Source organism: Alligator sinensis, unplaced genomic scaffold (assembly GCF_000455745.1).
Source record: "Alligator sinensis unplaced genomic scaffold, ASM45574v1 scaffold69_1, whole genome shotgun sequence".
In the NCBI taxonomy this organism is placed as follows: domain Eukaryota; kingdom Metazoa; phylum Chordata; order Crocodylia; family Alligatoridae; genus Alligator; species Alligator sinensis.
This window is the reverse complement of record NW_005842443.1, coordinates 421,470-442,404: the sequence shown is the minus strand read 5'-3', so window position 1 is coordinate 442,404 and position 20,935 is coordinate 421,470. Positions and strand designations below refer to the sequence as shown.

Below are 20,935 nucleotides of genomic sequence, written 5' to 3'. Positions count from 1 at the left end.
CGCAGCCTCTCTCAGCCAACCTCTGCCCAGAGCGGAGAGGAAAGCCCACAACTGGGGGGGGCAGGGTTCACCCTCCCCCACTCACAGCTGGAGCCTGGCTGGGATCCTTCTGACCCCCTGCCCCTTCCCTAGCTTTTGCCTCTGGGGGGGCAGGGGGTGGGGCTGCACTATTTCCCCCAGCTGAGATCTGCCCAGCACAGAGGGGAAAGCACCCACCTGGGGCCTTTTTGTCTCCCCCCCAACTCCTTTGCAGTTTAAGCTAATTTGGGATTGGCCCAGCCCCAGCCCCTCTTCAGCCATAACGTCTGAAAGGGATGGGGGAGCAGGGGGTGGGAGCACCCTTCCCCCTTAGCCTGGCACTGGCCCAGCTGGCTGGGGTCTGCCTGGCCTGGGGGGAAAGCACCCATCTGGGAGCTTTTCATCTCCCAGCAGCTTGGAGCCAGGCTGGGATCACCTCAGCCCTACTCCTTCCCCAGTTGACAAATGGCTGAGGAGAGGGTGGGGTGAGATGATGATCCCAGCTTGGCTTTGAGCTGCAGGGAGACAAAAAGCCACCGGGTGAGTGCTTTCCCCTTCGTGCTAGGCAGACCTTGGTTGCTGGGGCTTGTGTGGGGGTGGTGGGGCAGCATTTTACTTCCCCCTGCCTCCACCAGAACGTGATAGCTAGGGAAAGGAAGGGAAGGGAAGGGGTGGGGCTTGGGGATCCTAGCCAGGCTTGATATGTGTGGGGGGGTGAAAAGCCCCCCCCAGTTGGTGTTTTTTACCTTCCCACACTGGGCAGACCTCATTGGGAGTGGTGAGGGGTACATTTCCCCATCTAGAAGGTGGAGGCTGGGGAGAGGGTGGGGTTGAGCCAATCATTGCACAGCTCGCTGGGCTGCAAAGGGGATGGGGAACAAAAAGCCCCTACCACAGGGGCTTTTTCTTCTCCTGTTGTACAGGAGCTAAGGGGGCCTGGGCATCTGTTCCCCTGCTCCCCATGTTGCTGGGCTGACAGGCCCAGGCAGGAAGCAGGCTGAGGAGCTGAGGCTTTAGTGCCTCAGTTTTGTGACAGCTGGGGGTGGGGCCAGCCTTGCTCTGTTGGAGTAGACAGCACAGCCTTGGGTTCCCAAGCATCTTGGGATGCTGGGGGACTCTTGAGTTAACTTGAATCGGGAAGGGATCTGGCACAGAAGTTGCATAAGTTGGTTTAACCTAAATCAGTTAAGTCTGATACTACATCCAGCCAGGCTTATTTTAAACTAGTTTCGGCCATTTTGAAAGCGGCTTATGTGCACTGAATTTTTGTTTTGTTACAGGTTTAAACCAGTTTCCAGTCACTTAAACCAGTTTATGTGTAACTTCTGTCCCTAACCCTCTCAATACTGGTTTGCTTCTTGTCATAAACTCATACAATTAAGTTGTCAATCTTTTATTTTTCTCCTCCCATAAACATTTTTCATTAATAATGAACTGGGAAAGAAAACTCCATTTTGGATTGTAGATAGCAACTGTGTTTTGAAATTAAAATAAAAATTCTTGGAGGAACCAAATTTAATATTGCTATAAATTTAATTCTTGCTGTCAAATTTAGAATGTATTGGCAAATTTTCTATCGTCTTAACAGTGTGTTGTATCAATGTAAGCTGAAACTTTAATTATATGCCTTAATCTTTGAGAGTCTCCTGCCAAATTAAGAAGGATTTGTTTTGGTCTTTGCACGCATGCAAGTAGCCTTAAATGCTTGCATAAAAAACCGAATATAAGTAACTGCTGCTTGTTGGATATGTGCTTGTTTAAGAGAATCTGTAAGTATATATTCAGGGTCCTTCCTATAGTGAACCTCAAATAACAGTAGGGAGTATCAGGAATTATAAAACAGTACTTTATCTCATTGCAAATTTCTGTGCCTTCTATAAAACACTCAGTCTAGCCTCAGAAGAATGTAAAGTCAAAATGTCAATATTTAAAACCAACACCTTATATTTAAATGGCCAACAGAGGTTACTAAAGAATGGCGTATGCACCTTGGGGTGCATTGGCATGGCACATGCCTGGAACCCATACACTGCATTTGGTTCCCAGTGATGAATTCAAAGTTAGATTTGTAGCAGTCCTGAGTTATGGTACTAACTTGATATGTTATGGGATTGAGATACAGGGTAGGACAGACTTTGTGTATATTTAAGTTATAAAAATGTACATTTCTAATATTCTGTGGGCTTTTATAACCATGGGAACAAAGTATGTTTATTTACCATCTGTTGTTATGTTGCTTAACTGTTTTAAACAATTTATGAAAAACAAATAATTAATTTTGATAGTGTGCATGTGGATGGAGATTTATGGTTTGCTTTATTAGGGTCAGGTAGGCTAAAATGTTGCTAAAATCTGTTTCTTCCCTTAAAAAAAAATCCCTGCAAATTGTTTGTTTTGTGTTGAAAACAAATGTTTTGATGCTGCTTCATTTTAAAATGTTGAATAATGTAGCAGCAATTTAATTCTAATCTAGGACCACAGTAATAAAACAAGAAAAAATGTATGCATGACAGGGAAAAAATGAAAGATTCTGGCTTTAGGTTTCCTATATGTAGCTAAAAGCCTGGTTAAGAAAAAATCCCCTGCATCTGACCCCCAAACCTAGATGTTATGGAAAACAGTAGGACATGAGATCAAGCTGCCCAAGGAAGTTACGGAATTTCCTTTGCTGGAACTTTTCAAGAAAAGCCTGGATAAGTGTTTGGTTAGGATAGCCAGTAAGGGCGCTTGTCCACGTTGCACCTCTCCTGTTTCCATGTTATACTTTTCCTATGTCCACGCAACAGAAATTGCTATTAAGCTAGCTAAATCACACCTGTGTATCCACGTTATCAGCTGATTTTTATCGTTTTAGGGTTTTTTTTGTGGTAATTTAAAACACCTCTGACATTAGCTCCTGAATTTCTTCCATGAGAGTTTTTCTTATTGTTTTAAATTTTCTAACGTAGATCTGACTTGTACCTGGAAATGGGATTTTCCCTGCTTTGCAACAATTTCACCACCAGGTGCTGCTTGGGGTCCATTGAATTTTTATTGCAATACTGCAGCAAGACTCCAGGGGCTAATCTTGCAAATTTTGACTGGTGATTTAGTTCAAGGTTTGGGGGAGGGGGGGAGAACCAGGGGAGCAGAGTGGAGTCAAAGGGATTTTAGGTCAACATACACATGTAACAGAGACAAATCAGCAACAGACTTGAGGCACAGGGTTCACAAAATATAAAATGCAGGGTTTCTCCAAGTATGAAGCTCAGATCCCATGGAATTTGAGGTGCAGGTACCCTAGTGGGGGTGTGATAAAATAGGTGAGGGGAAACCCCCTCTCCAGTGGGGATTCCCTTTTGCAGGTAACTCAACCCTCTGGTACCCTGGCCAGGAATCAAAGCCAGGTCTTCTACACGGCAGACGAAAGCTGTACTACTGAGCTATCAGTGCCTTGGGCTGCTGCTTGCAGCTCCAGGCTCTAGTACCTCTGAGATCCTTCATATGCCATCTGCAAACTGAGCTGCCCAGCTTCATGCCGGAGCGGGGTTAGAAAGAACTCGAGCTGCCTGCTTTAGTCCCTCCGGGACCCACTGCACGCCACTTCTGGGAGGGCTGCGGATCAGGAGCAAAGGGCCCTGGCAGTGTATGGTCAGGGCTGTGCTAAACTGTGTCTCAGCCCTCCCCATTCACTGTTAGATGCAGCTGTTACACCCCAGAGCTGGGCGCATATCTGCCATTCCCATGCACATGTGTGGGAAGGTGCACTGTTGTTATATGTGGCTATTACACCCCAGAGCTAGGGTTACCCCATGCCATGCCTCTGTGGCACTGGGGGACTCTCTTGGACACCCTGACCATATGGGCTGGACCAGGGAGAATTTCCAGCTGTAATCCCAGCCCAAAAAACAGCCCAATTTTAGGAAAACCAGACAAGAAAAACCACAGAGGCATGGTGTGGGGTGACCCAAGAAATTCCTTATTTGAGCCCATATACTTAGTACAGTGGGCATGGGGAGGACTGTCAGTTGGCAGCCTGGCATGCACAAATTGCACTTTGGGCTAGGCAAGACTCTGGCCAGAGATGTCCAGGAGAGTCCCCCAGTACCATAGAGGTAAGCCATGGGGTGGCCCAAGACTGATTTCTAGCCATACTCCCAGCCCCAAATCCAGTTTCTTATTTGGGTCCATATACTTAGCACCATGGCTGGGGTGCTGTCAGTTGGCAGTCTGGCACAGCCAAATTGTGTTTTGGGCCAGGCAAGACTGGTTGGGGATGTCCAGGAGAGCCCATTTACTTAGTACAGTGGGCAGCCTGGCATGAACAAACAGCACTTTGTGGCAGGCAAGACTCTAGTCAGAGATGTCTGGGCGAGAATCCCCCAGTGGCACAGTCATGATGGGGTGGAGCTAAGAAGGATTTCAATCTCTAATCCCAGCCCAAAAGAAATTCCTTATTCAAGCCCATATACTTATTACAGTGTGCATGGTGGGCTGATAGGACAATGCACTGTCAGATTTCACCACTCCAGGATTTGGCCACAGTCACTTGACTGGTTTTACAGGTTCTGCTGAGGAATCTTAAGGTAATGGTCTGAGGTGGGGATGGGAAATGGTCCTCTCCTGCTCTACAGGAGGCACAATATACAACCATCACACAGAGAACATGATCATGCTTTACAGCCAAACCACTGCCCCCCCCAGCCCTGCCTGTGTCCCTCACTCTCAACCTGAAACCTCCTGCCCCACCAGCCCTGCCAGTGTCTCTCATTCCTAGCTAACCTGCAGTTCCCCAGCCCAGCTGGTGCCCCTCACTCCTGACCCACAGTCCCCTGCACACCCAGAAAGAGGCAGCATTATGACTGTCAGGCAGAGCAATGGCAACCAAAGGTGGCCAAAGGGGGACAAGAACATGCTGCGGGGGACAAAAATAGGTTTAGAAGGAACAGGAGTACCAGAGAAGAGGGGCAAGCTTGACAGGAGCAGGAACAAGTATTGAAGGAATCTGGTTGTAGGCTGTGGGGATATGACTGCAGGCGATGATGATCTGCCAATGCAGCAGTTAAAAGATTGACATGCAAGTAGACTAACTGATAAGCAGGGATCCTGGTTTTCTCTGATAAAAAAATTACAAATTCTCTGATAAAAAATCCAAAATCTGTGATAAACGTTAAAGGCCCCCCCACAAACCCGACCCCAGCCCTGCTAGTGCCCCTCATCCCCCCCACAGCCTCCCCAGTCCTGCTAGTGCCCCTTACTCCCCCCACAGCAGCCCCCCAGCCCCACACACGCAGGCACAGACATACCCCAGCAGGTAGGTGTGTGCAGGGGGATGGAAAAGGAAGGGGTTGGGGGTGCAGATTGAGAATGGGGGAGGAGTGCATCTCTGCACCTGCTCCCAGGGAGGGGAGGGCAGCAGTGCCCCTCTGTGGGCCACACGCTGCCTGGCTGGGGAGGGGGTGAAGCTGGCGGGGGGCTGAGGAAGCGAGGATGTGTTGTGGAAAGACATGGAGTGCCTGCGAGCCAGCAAGCACTCCCAGTGGGGCTTTCCGCAACGCTTTCCCCTCTCTCAGCCCAGGCACATGGGTGTGCAGGTGGGGAGAGGGGGAGGAACAGAGTGTGCCCCAGGGCACAGTGGTGAGGGGCACTGCCAGCCCCCCACCTCAGCTCACTCTGTGCCCACTCCCAGGAGCAGGGCCGGAGGGGCGAGGGCAGCAGTGCCCCTCTGCGGGCCACACACTGCTGCCCAGCTGGGGGACCTTGCACGTGGCAGCCACTGCTGCCACTGCACTGCCACCAGTGCACTTCACGCTGTTTGCGGCTGGCAGTGGGAAATCCGCACAGGATGCGGGGTGTGGTGGTGGCCACTGCATATGAGTCCCTGCTTCCTCCCAGCTGGGCAGGCATGTGCAGCTCACAGAGGGGCACCACTTCCCTTGCTCCCCTAGCCCTGCTGTGGGCAAGTGGCATGGGGCATGGTGGCAGAAGTGTAGTGGTGCTGGCACGCAGTGACCACCACCTTGCTGCTGCTGGCAGCTGTCTCCACACCATCGCCGGCAGCTGTCTCCACACCACACCTTTGCTTACGTGGTGGTGGCTGCCAGCACCACTGCCGCTGTGCCCTGTGCCACTTGCCCAGAGCAGGGGTGAGGGCAACAGTGCCCCCCTGCAGGCCTCACATGCCTGCTTGGCCAAGGATTGGAGGTTTGCATGTAGCGGCCACCAGCGCACCCCATGTCCCGTGAGGCTTTCCTGCCACCAGCCGCAGGTGAACAGTGTGAGGTGTGGTGGTGGCTGTCACATGTGAGCTCCCCCTTTCCCCCGACTGGGGAGTACACGTGTAGCCCACAGAGGGGCACTGCTGCCCTCGCACCCCCGGCCCTGCTCCTGGGAGCAGGCACAGAGTGAGCTGAGGTGGGGGGCCAGCAGTGCCCCTCACCCCTCTGCCACTGCACCCCATTCCCCCCCCTTCCCCGCCTGCCCACCTGCCTGCCCAGGCTGAGGGAGGGGAAGTGTTGGGGGAGAGCCCTATCAGGAGTGCCTACCTGCCTGGTGGCAGGCACTCCATGTCTTCCCCAAACACATCCTGGCTCCCTCAGCTCCCAGCCAGCTTCCCCTCCAGCCCTGCCTCGCAACCCCCAAGCCCCACTTACCTCTAGGAACAAAAAAGACTGATCCTCCTCCTCTGGCAGCCTCCAGTAAGTGATTGCACTTTTCCCCTCTTCTTCCTGCTCCAGGCAGGGCTGGGGATTTCCCACTCCTTTTACAAACAGCACTTGTAGGCTGGAACTCAGCCAGCCTGCAGAGCTCTTTGCAAAAGGGGGAAATCCCTGGGTTTCCCTGCTAAAAGGAAAAATACGTGTTTTCTCCAATTAAAATGGGAAATCCGTGGTTTTTGCCATTTTTCCGTGGGAAACAGACAACCCGGATCCCTGGTGATAAGAAAATTCCTCTCATTGAGCCTGGACTTTCTTTCTTCACCTCAACCCACACCATGCCGCTGCTGTGCGGGAGCTAGGTGTGTTAGCTCATGCTGGTCAGTGTGTGGTGATCACAGCGGGAGGGGGAGTTGGAGTAGGCTGATCACAGCCCCCCCCCCAACCCCACTTTGGGGGAAGCTGTCCTGGGCACGGGGATCCTTGGTACCCAAGGAATCTTAATCAACCTCAATAAGAACCCCAGGCCACCCGCACGCTGGTTCTCAGCTTTGGAAAAAGTCCTGCTTTTTGACACGAGGATACAAACAACAGGAGACCCAGGATTCTTTCTGTTTTACATAAAAATTCCTGTAGTAATGTTTCCATTTAGGCTTTAGCTTGGGTAGCCTGGTTTACGTGATACCCAGATGCCAACAAACAGGGAGGTGGGATGGGGGGGAGCAGCCAGACCCTTTGTGTTCCCTTGTGTAACCCTAAGTGTACCCCATACCCAGCACCTGGTGCAACAAGCGTGCAGAAAAAGTGGGGGGCAGAACTGCTTTGGGACCAGGCTTGAGCAGGGGGGCAGCCCCTTTGGGAGGCTTGTGGTATAGACCCCCAATGCCAATCCAGACTTGTGAGGGGGTGGCAGGCAGGTTCACTCTTGCAGACCTTTGAATTAAAAGATTTCCCGCCCCAACCAGCAGCGTCCCATACAACAAGCAACAAGCGCCCAGAAAAAAGTGGAAAGCTTTGCGAGGGAGGCAGGCACCACTGCTTATTGAACTCAACCCCCCCCTCCCAAACAAACAAACCCCGTGGCTCTCAAGCAAAGCTGCCAACAATTCCCTGCAAAAAAGCAACCCTGCACGACCCAAAGAAAATAAACCAACCAAAATATCAAATCTTGTCCTAAAATTCCACCTGGCATTAAAGTAGTACTGAAAGGGCAGGAGGGTAAAATTGTTCTGACATGCCTCCTAGCGCATTTTACTAGTTACAGCATAATAAGCCATTACATGGTAAATCACGTCCACATTACTGAATTAGTCGTCATAAACTAAGAAAGGAAAATTAAACCAGGAACATTTTTAGCGGGCAAATGCCGATTACATGGTCAAGTGCCCTAATAGTACATACTGCATTTCATGCAAAGGGTTGCACTAGACCAGGGCTTGCAACCTGTGGCCCGTGGGATCTGGCTTGTGGAGCTCTCAGTTTTCAGTGGCATTTCAGTAGCAGGGGGCTTTGGAACCACCAGCCCATCTGGGACCTGACCTGGGTTATTTTGGCCTGCAACTAAAAACATTCCCAACTACTGGACTAGATGACTCTTGAGGTCTTTTCCAACCCTGTGATTCTATGAAAACACCTTCAATTTGGGAAATGCATATTACAAATATAATGAAATATCTGCAGTAATACAGTATTGCATCTGTCCAAATGTTTGGCATAGTTTTCTGTAAAGGTTGAGGTGACATTGTAAAGTACTCAAGGACTTATGATAACTGACATCAAATACTTATAGCACTTTCTTTGCAGATATCATGCTAATTAAAAAAGCGTCTTATTCCATAAATCCATGCTCTCAAAAGAGTGTCTTTTGATGAGTAGGTGTTTGCAGATGTAGCTGTTAATACTGAGGTGAACCTTATCCTTGAGGTATTTGAAAATCAGTATGAAATGGCATCTTCTTGCTAAACAGAACATCATAGAATCCTTTGTATAAGATCTAAATTATACTTTCCTAATGAATAGCAACAGGTTACTATAAATGTAAAAACATGGGATAATTAATCACACATTAAGATTTTTATCTGAAAGAGTTTGGCACTTACAGTATTCTGACTAAAACTACAAGTAGCTTTTGAAGATCAGTTGAAATGAGGGATAATAAAACCTTTTATCATTTTGAATGTGCAAAAATAATTTTTTTTTTTGGAGGGGGGTCTTGAGTTTTAAGAAAAAAACTAGTTGAACCTGGCTTCGCTGCAGAAAAGTAATTTGATTTTTTATTTTTTATAACCTTTTGTCATAATCATCATCTTCACTTTATAGTTTATGCATCATTGCCTGTTCCAACTTCAAAAGCTTTCAGACCATTGTTTCCATCTGCTTTCTTCTCTTCTAGACCGTAATTGAAAGTTTTTACATGGGTGAGCTACCAACTCCTATGATCTGGCCTCCGGATCTGGCATCTGGAGTAAGATATTTAATTTATATAGATAGATATTGGTATTATTTTTGTAGCCTTTTGTCTATGAAGTCAGGTGTTCTGTTGTCTGGAAGCCCAGTGGGAAGAGTTCATAGAAACTATTAAAAATTCTAAAAATAACAAGTTTTTTTTAAACTAAAAAGTTAACTTTTAAAAGACTATGTTAGGTCCTTTTGGGGCTAGAAGCTTGTGTTTAGAAATAGAATTTCCCTTTCTACATGGGATAAATTAGGTTTTTTAGTACCATGAGACTGTAAGATAATGACTTTGAAAGCCATTGTTTTCAGTATACAGAAAAAGCTGTCACTTCCAGGAAGTAATGTTACCTGCCCTGAAATCGGAGGTGTTTTTTTGGATGGAAAATTTCATAATGGGAAGATTTGAACTGGTTCAGTATTTTTTCCTAAAAATATATTTTTTTAGGTGATGGTATTCGCAATTTTGGAATAATTCTTTGGTGAGAGAAGAATTAGTGGAAAGCAAGCAGGTGTTAGCACCAAAAGTGCACTCATTGCCTTCTCATCACAGGAGATTATAGGTTTAATTGTACCTCAGAAAATAATTGAAGATAACTTCATAAGTACTTGAGGTACTAAGGATATGTCTGTGTGGTGCAGTGCAGTGCAGCACAGTACAAGGCTAGCTCTGAATGAGCTTATGTGTCTACACAATGTAGTGCAGTGCTATGCAGAGGTTCTTGTGTGGGGTCCAGAACCAGTATAACCTCACTAGTACAGTACCCCTGAACATGATATTAATGTGGTTATATTCCTTCTGCCAGAGCCAGCTTGAGTATCTGTTAACTTGAGATATTGTAGTAATTGAGATCACATTTACCTAATCAGAGAGAAACTGGTGATGACCTTATACTAATGGTTATTCCCAACTGTGTAATACTTTGTAGCCAAGAAGAACAGATTGACCATATTAGGTAAAAAGTTTCCCTTTTAGAAAAGCTTAGAATAACCAATGAATAATAGCATTTAGTAGTAAATAGTATGTGGGTTTTATGGGTGTGAATACCTTCCATCTTAAATTGGATTGTATGACAGTGTACTGGGACTGGACAAGTGGGATGTATCTAGAATTTGGTTATTTGAAGTAAATTGCATTATTGTATTAATCTTTTAATACCTGGGGGATCCATTTGTCCAAAAATTTCAGGGCCCTTAGCTCCTTTCTTCCTTTCTCCAGGGTCCTTAGCTCTTTTCGCTGTGGGTTCACATTAAAACAACCAGAGGGAGGGCAGGCAGCCTTTTTTGACAGGTGTGCAACAAAGTAGCCCTGCACTGTCCTTGAGTGCTGCTTTAATTGCCTTCTGCTTCCCAATCTGCCTTTTACTCCCTGTCCTGTGCCTCCTTCCTGATCTATTGCTCTGCATTTTGCTTCCTGCCGTGCCATTGTGCTGCCTTCCCCTCTCCAGTCTGCTGCATGCCACACAGAGAGGCTGCCCAAGCCACTTGTGCTTTGTATGCCACAGGTTGGCCACCTCTGTCTTAAATATTTCTTTATTTCTTTATTAGATTTATAATTGTGCTCTATCCAGAAGGGTTAGAGCAGCTTATAATAAACAACCCACAGACAAGATATCCTAAAACCTGAGAACTCCAACTCCCCCTCTGTTTCCAGTCGCTGCCTCCTTTTCCAGACTTCCCAGACAAGCAAACCCTCTCACCAGTCCCAACCATACTTGGCGACCACTACTCACGCCCAGATTACAAAGAATGGCATGCTTTTTCCCTAGAATTCAAATCTACGATGAATGTTACCAGTTTCTTTTAATCAGTGTTTCTGTAGTTTTTACTTGGCCTAGCTTTAGAAAAGTTTCCTTGTTTATTTTTTCTTTGGTTGTTTGGCAGTCTCAAGTATATGAAAGGGATAACAAAACCTTTTAATAAAGAATCGCCTACGTCTCAAAGAAAAGCTTACTAATATCTACCTGATGTTTCAGGGCATCTCACCAGACCCTGTGAAATGGACTCAGTCATCTATCCCTTTAATTTTGCTTCCAGTAAATGTAGTTTCACTTTTCTTAAATTCCAAAAAGGGGCAAAAGCTAATCAGCAAGGAAGCTACCGAGATGAATGCACCTTTATACATTTTATTTCCTATATGAAAACTTTAACACACACATCTATACAAACAGCGTTATTAACTGGTAGTAGAGCACAATGGCAAGTGCCTTCTGAACACTGAGAATTGAGTCGTTTTAATTACTCACGTATGTTTGGGAGTGCATCCTTTTAGCTAGCTGATTATCTCTGAGCAGTTTCAGTAAGGTCTTTTCATGATATGACATAGTAATGGTGAGTTCCAGTTATTTTCACTTGTGACTTGCTTTGCCAGCACTCAGCTGAGAAATGGGTGTTCATTGTGATGAAAATGAATTATGCTTAATGGTTGCTGTATTCTCAGCAAAGCCTGACATGATTCTGGGTTCTAGGACCTGTACCAGAGGAACATAAGTAACCAGTGTACCAAAGAACCCATTCAGTGTGGAAGTATTCATGTGCTTTACTTTGGCTTCATGCCTGAGTGTCTGGGTATGGTCACCAACAGCCTTGTAGGAAAGGTTTTGGCTTGGGGCTGAGAAGCTACAAAGGGAATTGAGTCACAGATTTAGGGTATGATAAGCAAGCAATCAGACCAGAGGCAGATCAAGTAATGGAAATACATCTGAGGCGGTGAAACAAAATAATAACAGGCTAGTTTTCCATGTTGATTTAGATATTCTCATAAGAAAGTCTGTATGCACTAGTATGCAGTTATGCGTATTTCTATCTCATTTACTTCATTTTCCCCACATACAGGAAATCCATGCTTCTTTTTTGAAGTGGCTACACCAAAATGTAGATGCTGAAGGATTAATAAAATCCAGCAAGATGTCTCTTAAATTTATGCCATTTTACAAGCCTGAAATGGAGATAACACCATGTCGAATGCCAGTCATCACTGAGCTGGGGGACTTCTCATCTGAGCACTTCAGTGTGGAGACATATCGACATAATCTGCAAACAAAGAAGCTTGGAAAGATTGTTCTGTTTGCTGAAGTAACATCAACAACAATGAATCTTCTTGATGGGTAAGATAATGGTGTAGACCGCCTTAGGCAAGCATTTTGAGCAGTGATGCATATATAAAGGAATAAACTAATCTCACAGTGTTGAGAACTAAGTTGAAAACTTCTCTCTTTGCTACATTTACTCTCAGTATGCCCTCCTTCCCCACCTCTCATACATATAACATTTGTCATATAGACTGATGTAAGGAGAAATACTGACATTTGTTTTAAAATAGTAGTTGGTAGGTGGTAATACTATGGTTATTAGGAATTTATAGATATTTAGCTGTCAATTTAGATGGAAAATTGGTGCGACAGCTCTTTTCCTGGTAATAAGATTTACTTTTTTTTCTGTTTTAAATGTTAAATTTAATTTGAATATTTTAAAAGTTGCTTTAGATAAGCAGACCTAGGAGGATGGCACTTAATATGAAAAAAAATAAAAAGCCACTGCTTTCTTTGTAATTTTATGAAGGTTTTAAAATTCAGCCTAATGTCCTCGTATGAAGAATTATTCACCAACATTTTTTTTTTTTCAAATGTTGATTAGAGATGAAATATTTTCAGACAGCGTGTAAATAGCCTTTCTTAAATCTCTTTAGGGTGCTTTTGAGAAAAATAGTTCATTTAAGATATAAAACAGAATTATGGAGTTACCAGAATAATGACAGAATTTATAGTCACCCTATCTATGGTACCTTTTAAAGGGATTATGATTGCAACTAGCCATTTGACCCCGCTCCCCCTCGCTGCTGCTGACACCTCCATTGCTGCCGCTTCTGGGCGGGGGGGCCAAGGCAACCGGAACTGGCCTTCCGCCCCCCGTCCTCCCCCCACTCCATCCCCTGTGTCCCCACCATCATGGCGGAGCGCTGTTTCCTGTCTGAACATGTCTTCGCACTCTGGTTGGCTGTTTATTCACGCTCTGATTGTCTGACAAAGCATTATGGACAGACAGATTAAGGCTTTTATAATATAATATATTTGACACAGTAAACTAATCAGATGGATGGAGTGTTTTCTTATGGGATACTGTTGCACTGTTCTCCAGATATATTGTGCGTTCCTACTTGCAGTTGTAACGTTGGATAAAGAAAGCTCTTGAAAGAAGGGTCAATCATATATGGTAATTCTGGCCTGCATATGAATTGTACTGTTTCAAGATAAATTTAACCTGGTCTTTTGTCGATGAAGGTGAAAAAATAAAGGCTAACATCATCAAAATCACTTTGGCTGTAGTCATAGTTAGTGAGCAAGAACTGTTTCTCCTCAGTTATAGATTAGGTCCTATATAAATTGACCTTGAAATATACCTCCTTGTAAAGGGATAGTTAGATATGTTTTTTAAAAATAGTTTTATTTGATGAGAGTAAGGCTTAAACTGAAATAGTATAAATATATACTGATAGATATGAAATAGTATAAAACAACTAGTTTATATTGTTCATTAAATACTAGAATGTTAGTAGCTGAGGGAAAGGGGGGACAGAGAGGTAAATACATAGGTTGAATACATTTTACCTGTTGGAGGATCCTTTATATTTTAATCTGATTCATCAAGAGAATTTACAAAAGATATGTCGATTATACATGCTAGGAAAACTTGAAATCAAATGTTAAAACTGCATTTCTATCCAGTATAAATTATGTTAATTAGATTATTCCATTTGAAGATAGACAAAACTGATTCACTTCTTATGAATAAGTGGGCAATAAAATGCTATACAAGAAACATTTTTATTTCTGTTTCTGTTGTTCACTAACTAAAATGATATTAGATATAAAAACTGAATTCTCCCCTAACCTGCTTGGATTTAGGCCCTAGTCCTGCAGTTAGGTTTGTCTGCATGGATCTGTGCACCTGCCTGTATTCTTATTGTCTTTGGTGGTGACCCGTGGAGAGAAGGAGGTCATTTACTGGATCTTCAGAATGTGTTTCTCATCTTTGAGGGGTTGGCTTGATATCAAGTTAAACTCTGTATTTTAACTTGGTACAAATGTTTGACCTTTTAGGTTGATATCAGGCTCATCATTTTGTCTGAGGAAACTTGGGACTTGACGCTTCATTTGTCATGATCTAAACTTTTGCATAAACATCTATTTCAGATGATACTATCAGTAACAGGGTCTGCACCTGTAAATGTTAATTAGTATTGCTCAATTCAGTGGCTTTGATTTCTTTAGATATTACTAGTTAAGTCAGGTCCAGTCTGGTAAACATTTAAGATCTGCAAGTAAGAATCAAGGTGTTGCAAGAAGCAATATTAGTTTTTTTTCTGTAAATGTGTAGTTTTTCTTTTATTTTAAATTCAGGGCTGGATCCTGTAGACATTTAGGTACTTGAGATGCTTTATCCACTTGAGTAGCCTTAATGGAATAAACTACATAAATGCAGAAGTGTGTACAGGACAGTGTCTTCAAATATTTCTTCAGCATGATGCTATTTGAGCTGCTGGCTTTCAAATGAGATGTAAAACAGAAGTCCTAACCATTAAATCACTTCTGTTAGAAAGAGAGGTCCTGGCCAAATTCTAACATGGGTAATTCATTTTGCCTGCCAGAAGCCTATTGTTTTAATTAGCCAAAGTATTTGTTGTGAAGATTGTGGTTGGTATTATTTGGCTGCATTGTTATGATGGCTGATACATTCCTTATAGGTATGCTGTTTACAGTTTGATAGAGTGCCTTTAGGCTTGTGAAAGTCAGATGTTTGTAAACATTGATATGAAGATCCTTTTTTGGTAGCTTTAACTGTAGGGGAAAAATAAATTAAATCAAGTGTAGAATATTATTCTATTAATTTAGCACTGGTTCCAAATGAGCTGTAAGACAGTTGATAGAATATGTACTACATCAGTTTGTTTTAGCCTTCAGCCCTAAGTGAAAATCAACTCATGGAAGCAATTTTTATTAGATACATAGGCAAAAGAGAAGTCTCAGGAAAAGGATCTCTCGGCTTGCCCTAAAAATAAATAGCCGTGGTTCCACACAAAGCTAAGAACTCCACTAATGTACAATATTTCTTGCCAATATGATTACCAAGCAAACTTTGTAACTACAGATGCTGTGTCTGGGCTCTTAAAGAAATGTTATACAATGAAGGCTTTTGGTTCGTTTTGCCATTGATGTAATGAATAAATAATGTTACTTTCCTTTCTTTCAATAATTATGATTCAGTGTAATGATATCAGTAGCCTGATTTTTTTTTAACTGTACACAAAGCTTAGTAAGGTATCTACATCTAGAATATATGGGATTTTAAAACTATAAATACTGTTCTTACATTTACCTAATGTATACTGTCAGAAAAGATTATATATATATATACATCTCTTAATAAAAAATTAAATATGGTCTGAATTTATCATTATTATGCTATAGATTAGAAATATGCTACTAAATTTCAGATTATAAAATGCTTGTTAGGTTTCTTTATACCATTTTCACAATCTGAATGCAGAATCTTTGTCCTTCCTTCCTTCTCACTCCCCAAACCTTCAGATCCCCCCAAAATTAAGACATAGAAGGAGAAAGTGGGCTGGAACTAATTTAATGGCTGAGTGACCTCACAGTAGAGAAACAGCCGGAGCCTAATAGGGGTCTTTGTCTACATTTCCACCCTGGCTGGTAACGTGCCAGTCAAAAGTCAAGCAAGAGAAACAGGTGGAAACTATTAGACCTGTCATAAAGTTTGAAAAATTGATTCTGGAGACTAAGTGAATAGATTAAACTTGACAGTGTTATCCTAAAGATTCTAAGGGAAAATTCTGTAGTTTAATTTGGAATCCCTTGATTATTCATTAGCTCGCCAGATGGTTTATATTGATGTTTTATATATATATATATATATATATATATTAATATACACACTGTGTTATCATTGTCATACATTTTACATGTGCAAAGGTAAAAACGTAAAGTGTGCATTCATCTACAAGTAGGTCCAATTAAAAAGGATTAGTCCAATTGTAAAATAAAGTTTTTATGGTTTTCATATTAATCATCTCTCTTATTAAATTATTTGAGAAGAGTAGTTTTAAAATACCATTCTAAAGTTGTTATTATTTATTAAAATTTAAAAGCAACATCAAGAGTTGTTCTTCCTCCTTTCCTCTCTCCACACTCCTTTTTAAGGGAGCTATTTCTGTAAGTCACATCCCAGAGCATCTTTCTGTTTTGCCAGTCAAATAGACATATCACCAAGTCACCTGCACAGGTTAACCTTTTGAGAAGTACCCCTCACCCCCTTGCATGCTTGGCATTGTATGATTTAGGATAGGCCCATTAGTTTTAAGGATGCAGCTGGTGCAGTGATACAAGCATTGCATTGTAGAGACATACTTATTAGGCCCAAGGGACTTGAGGTTGATAAAGAAATACTTCTAGTATGCTTTTATTGGCTGAAATAGTTTGATATGTTATAATATCAGTTAGATACACTCTATGAGATTTTAATTTTATTCCTTACTCATATCAACTGTGCCACTGTAAAGTTGTATTTGGTAGAGTAGGTTTACATACAAAGCTAGCATGTTACGTTAAATATGTTTCATACATTTCATATGTTAAATATGAAATGCCTGAAGATTGGTATAAATATTGTAATACCATTCAATCTTCTTCACTAATAGGGAAGAGGAAGAATAGGCACAATACTCTTAGGGTGGCATAGTGAGCAGTGATGGGACATATGGGCTTCTTCACATAAGAGAAGAGTAACATTTAGAAGAGGGAAAAAGTGAGTGTAAATTATTTCTGTAAGTGGTTAATAGGGGTATTTAAATAAAATGGCAGTTCAAAATAAACAGTGTCCAAAGGTTTAAATGCTTTGAAAAAGAAAATCCTTTGCATTACTGAAATCTATTTTGAGTTTTTAATTAATACCTTTTGGGGTTCACATAGTTTGAAATTGCAGTCCACTCTGCAGTGAAAGTGAACTACATTTGTGCTTCTCGTTTTGGAAAGTGGTGATTGGGATTTGAGATTAAGTGTAAAACTTCTGCATGTGTATTCAAAGGTCAGCAGCAGCAAATGTATGTGCACTTAGGAATTGCTGACACTTGTGTGCCTTATTCATCAATTCACAGATTCATAGTTGTTAGGGTCTGGAAGGGACCTTACAAGATCATTGGGTCTAGTCCCCCAGGAACTTAGAATTAATGTTAAACAGTACAAATAGTTTTAGCTTAATGGAGAAATAGTACATATAGGTATTCTGTGCCTTTGACAAGAATTTTGGATCTTTGTCTGATATTTATTTATACTAAGAATTAATGATATACAAGAAAGAGGTTTTTTAAAGTAAGCAACCCTTAAGCATGGCCTAAAAAAAGATGGTTATGGTATAATGGAGTGAGACAGGCATGGGGCTCCAACTAAATGTATTTGCTACTTTCCTTTCTTCCAAATATGTATTTGGAGCCCTATTCCTGTCCCACTCCATTCCTCATAACCATCACTTTTTCAGTCTTTGCTTAAAGCTTGCTTACTTTAAAAAGCCTCCAAATTCTTGTGTTTCCTATGTCGATAACCAAAAACATTAAAAAGGTAAAACTTTGAAACAATTATGACACATGGAAAATTGTGTTACTATTTTTGTTGCATCCTTCCCTGGTAAGGCACAATCCTGCAAATATTAGCAGAAGAGTCTGCTATAGCCCTATCCCAATAGGTAAGAAGGTGCTTTTTTCAATAGTCAGTTTAACTTGATTGAATATCTTCCTTAATACTTCTGTTGACACAGTTTATCACTTTTAAGATTATATGAGTTGGTCTCCTTGTAGCGTAAACTCAGTTGAGTGAGAAAAGCACCTTTTTCTGTGAAGTCAGGGCCTACAGTAAATACTGTCACTGACCTCTTACCCTTCTCGTTCCTCCTAGGGATGCTGAAGGATCTTGGCCCTTAGCTTCTAAACCCTGCAAGAAATCAGCTTTGGGTTTTAGACTGTCTGGTATGTTCCTGGCACACTAATGGTGCTCTTTAAGGCTAGTACAGACATACAAAAGCCTGAGGCAGAATTAATCTAATTTACGCAGTTTTCTGTAAGTGGCATATTTTAGGTATATAGTGAACAGAACACACATTTGCCCTTTGGTGATGAGGGAGAAGGTGCTTAGACCTGGTTCCTCCATTTTTAAACCAGTCTGTAGGCTTTTATAAGAGTTACATTTTTCACGCAATCAGGCCTCTGAAAGCACTCCACAGCCATGATGTAACACATGTGCATGATTGCAGAGCACTTTTTTAAACTGGCTGGTTGCGCAAAAAAATAACCCTTGTCAAAACTGTTTTTGCTTAGGGACTGGCTTACTCTGGTTTTTAAATTTAACTGGACTACAATTTCAAATTTTAGATTATCAATGCATATACTAAGATTAACGTTCAACAGCTTTTCTAAAATTATAGTTCTAACCTACCCCCTAGTTACTTTATTATTATTTTTCCCTACTCTTAATAATGGTTTAGCAGTTGCATGTTTTTCCACAATAAAGGATTCAGATTTTTGGTTTTAGGCCTTCTTTTTTTGCCTTACATAAAATGTCATCCATAAATTCATATTCTATTTTTACTTGTTTCCCCCCTAAGTGTTCACATTAGTAAGTAGAAATATGATGTAATGGCTGAGAAGGGTGCCTTTCACTCTCTTTATACAAAAAGTATGTATTATGAAATATCACCTTTACACCTCTAATTTATTCTTATATTCTTCTTATTCTTGTTCTGTGCAGTTTTAACTAGTGAAAAATGATATCCCTATCTGATATATGTAAAATAATGGAAAGGGCTGGTGGGGAAGGAAAGAGGTCATTTCATGGTTATCATTGGTCAATGGTTATAGTTCATAGCCACGGTTTTCAACCATTTTAGACTCAAGGCATCCCTAGATAAGCTCAAGGCACCTCTTGGAAAATGTTAGCTCTTACTTTTCACTCATTTTTTGACTACAGAAAAATAACACCATTTTTTCCATTGCAAAGGGCTCAGACCACAACAGGTCAAAGTATTTTTAACACTATGGATTCCTATTTAAAATTTCTGGGTTATTTTGTGAATCATGTTATCACACCTAAAAGTGCTAATATTATGTAGCATGCTGCAACACCCCTGAAAGGATCTTAAGGCTCTCCACTGGTTTATAGGGTAGCAGTCTCTGGAAGGAAAAATCAGTGAGAGGACGGAGGGTCTTTCGATTAATTTTTTTTGCATATGGAGTTGTTCCTTTGAGACAATTTAAAAAGTACAGATTCCCTCTTTGAATTTACCATTCCTGATGTGGAGGAATGGAAATGGAAAGCAATGATAAAAGTACATACCATCTTTTAAAAAGTAGCAGGTTTTCAACAATATTATATTGAACAGATATTTCAGTTTTTACGTTGAATAGGACTGTATGACTAAATGTTTTATTTAAAATATTAAAATGACATATTTATGGAGCTGCTTTTTGAAGATTTTTATACCTACAGTACACATCCAGTTACCTTCTGCGTTGTTTGCATTGTTAGCGTGTGCGTTAATTTTATAATTTTACCTGAACTCTTTTTATTTTTCAAGGTCTTTTTCTCAGTTATTGTGTGTTTTTCTTTTGTTAAAGTCTTATCAGGGTAACTGCATCCATGTTCTTGCTCCTGAAGGTGATAGCACTTAGGCCAGGGAGCAGAAGTCTGTTTCCCTTAGACTGTACCTCCTGGCGCTGGACAAGACATAACAGCAGTCTTTCTGTCCATTGTTGGCCAAGGCAGCTCTAAAGGTACTGTACTCTGATTTCCCCATATCCTCCCCACCCTTCTTGTTTTGTACTCTATTGTATCATCCAGTATGAGAATGGACTGTCTGTCTTCCATATTGATAACTAAGAATTGGACAAGTGTATTTGTAACAAAGCCAAGCTAGTTCCTTCCATGTGGTAGGAAAGCCAAGAATTTGGATGTTCTTGGCCCTGATTTGGTTCTTTGCCATTCCCAGGACTTCTCTGTACAGCACCGTTTTTCATTACATGCTTGCTGAAAGATTTTTTTATTCAGATTTGTCATCTCCACATGCATATACCCTTGTGTCAATTATCCTTGCTTTTCTTTCCACCTGTTATGAACAATTCCTGTGGGTATTAAACAATTGGGTCCCTATTTTGCTTTCATGCACCTTGTGTGTCTGATTTTTCATGGAATTGGAAGCAAAATATATGCCTCTTTTCTTTTATACTTTTGTAAAGTTAGTAAGCTTTCTTCATTTAATAAAATGGGCACTTTTAGTTATATGGAGAGGTTTGAAGTTCCCAAGGGGACCTGGGTCATGAAAAATAGATACCATTTTTGTGGAGCAGAGCAATTAACTTGTATTGTGCCCCTTCCCTGTATTATGTTACCCTGCTGCTAGTTCTAGTACAGTTTTTTTTCTCCCTATGAATAAATAGGGGTCTCTTGAGCATTCGCTCATTAAATACAACAGGCTATACTAGTGTGACATTGAGGCTACATAGTTAAAACAAAAGTTAGAGAATGCATATGGTACAGTTTCAACAAGGCTAGCATGGCTGTGTTTTAATGCACAGACTTTAAAACATGAAGGCTGGATGTTAAGCTGTGTAACTAGCCTTAGTCAGGAATTTTTTTCAAAACAGATTTGGTGGAACTGTAATTGCGTTTGACTTGCTGACTTTTTAACCCTGCATCATTCTGCATTACAACTTACTGTATTTATTTTTTCCCTTTTTACAATATAGGGGAAAGCTTGTATATACTTAA

The 20,935-nt window shown here is 41.8% G+C and overlaps 1 protein-coding gene across 7 annotated transcripts in view; it reads left to right on the top strand.

Moving 5' to 3' along the window:
- The window catches only part of HLCS (holocarboxylase synthetase), a 196,387-nt gene that overhangs the window by 74,295 nt on the left and 101,157 nt on the right, over positions 1-20,935 (top strand). For 4 of the 7 annotated variants that reach the window (XM_025212046.1, XM_025212048.1, XM_025212045.1 and 1 more), the window contains 2 exons: positions 9,046-9,117; positions 11,940-12,211. In XM_025212046.1, coding sequence (XP_025067831.1) covers positions 9,046-9,117; positions 11,940-12,211 — 344 coding nt within the window. The remainder of the gene's footprint in view (positions 1-9,045; positions 9,118-11,939; positions 12,212-20,935) is intronic. The other 3 variants (XM_025212049.1, XM_025212047.1, XM_006030385.3) reach the window with 1 other exon arrangement.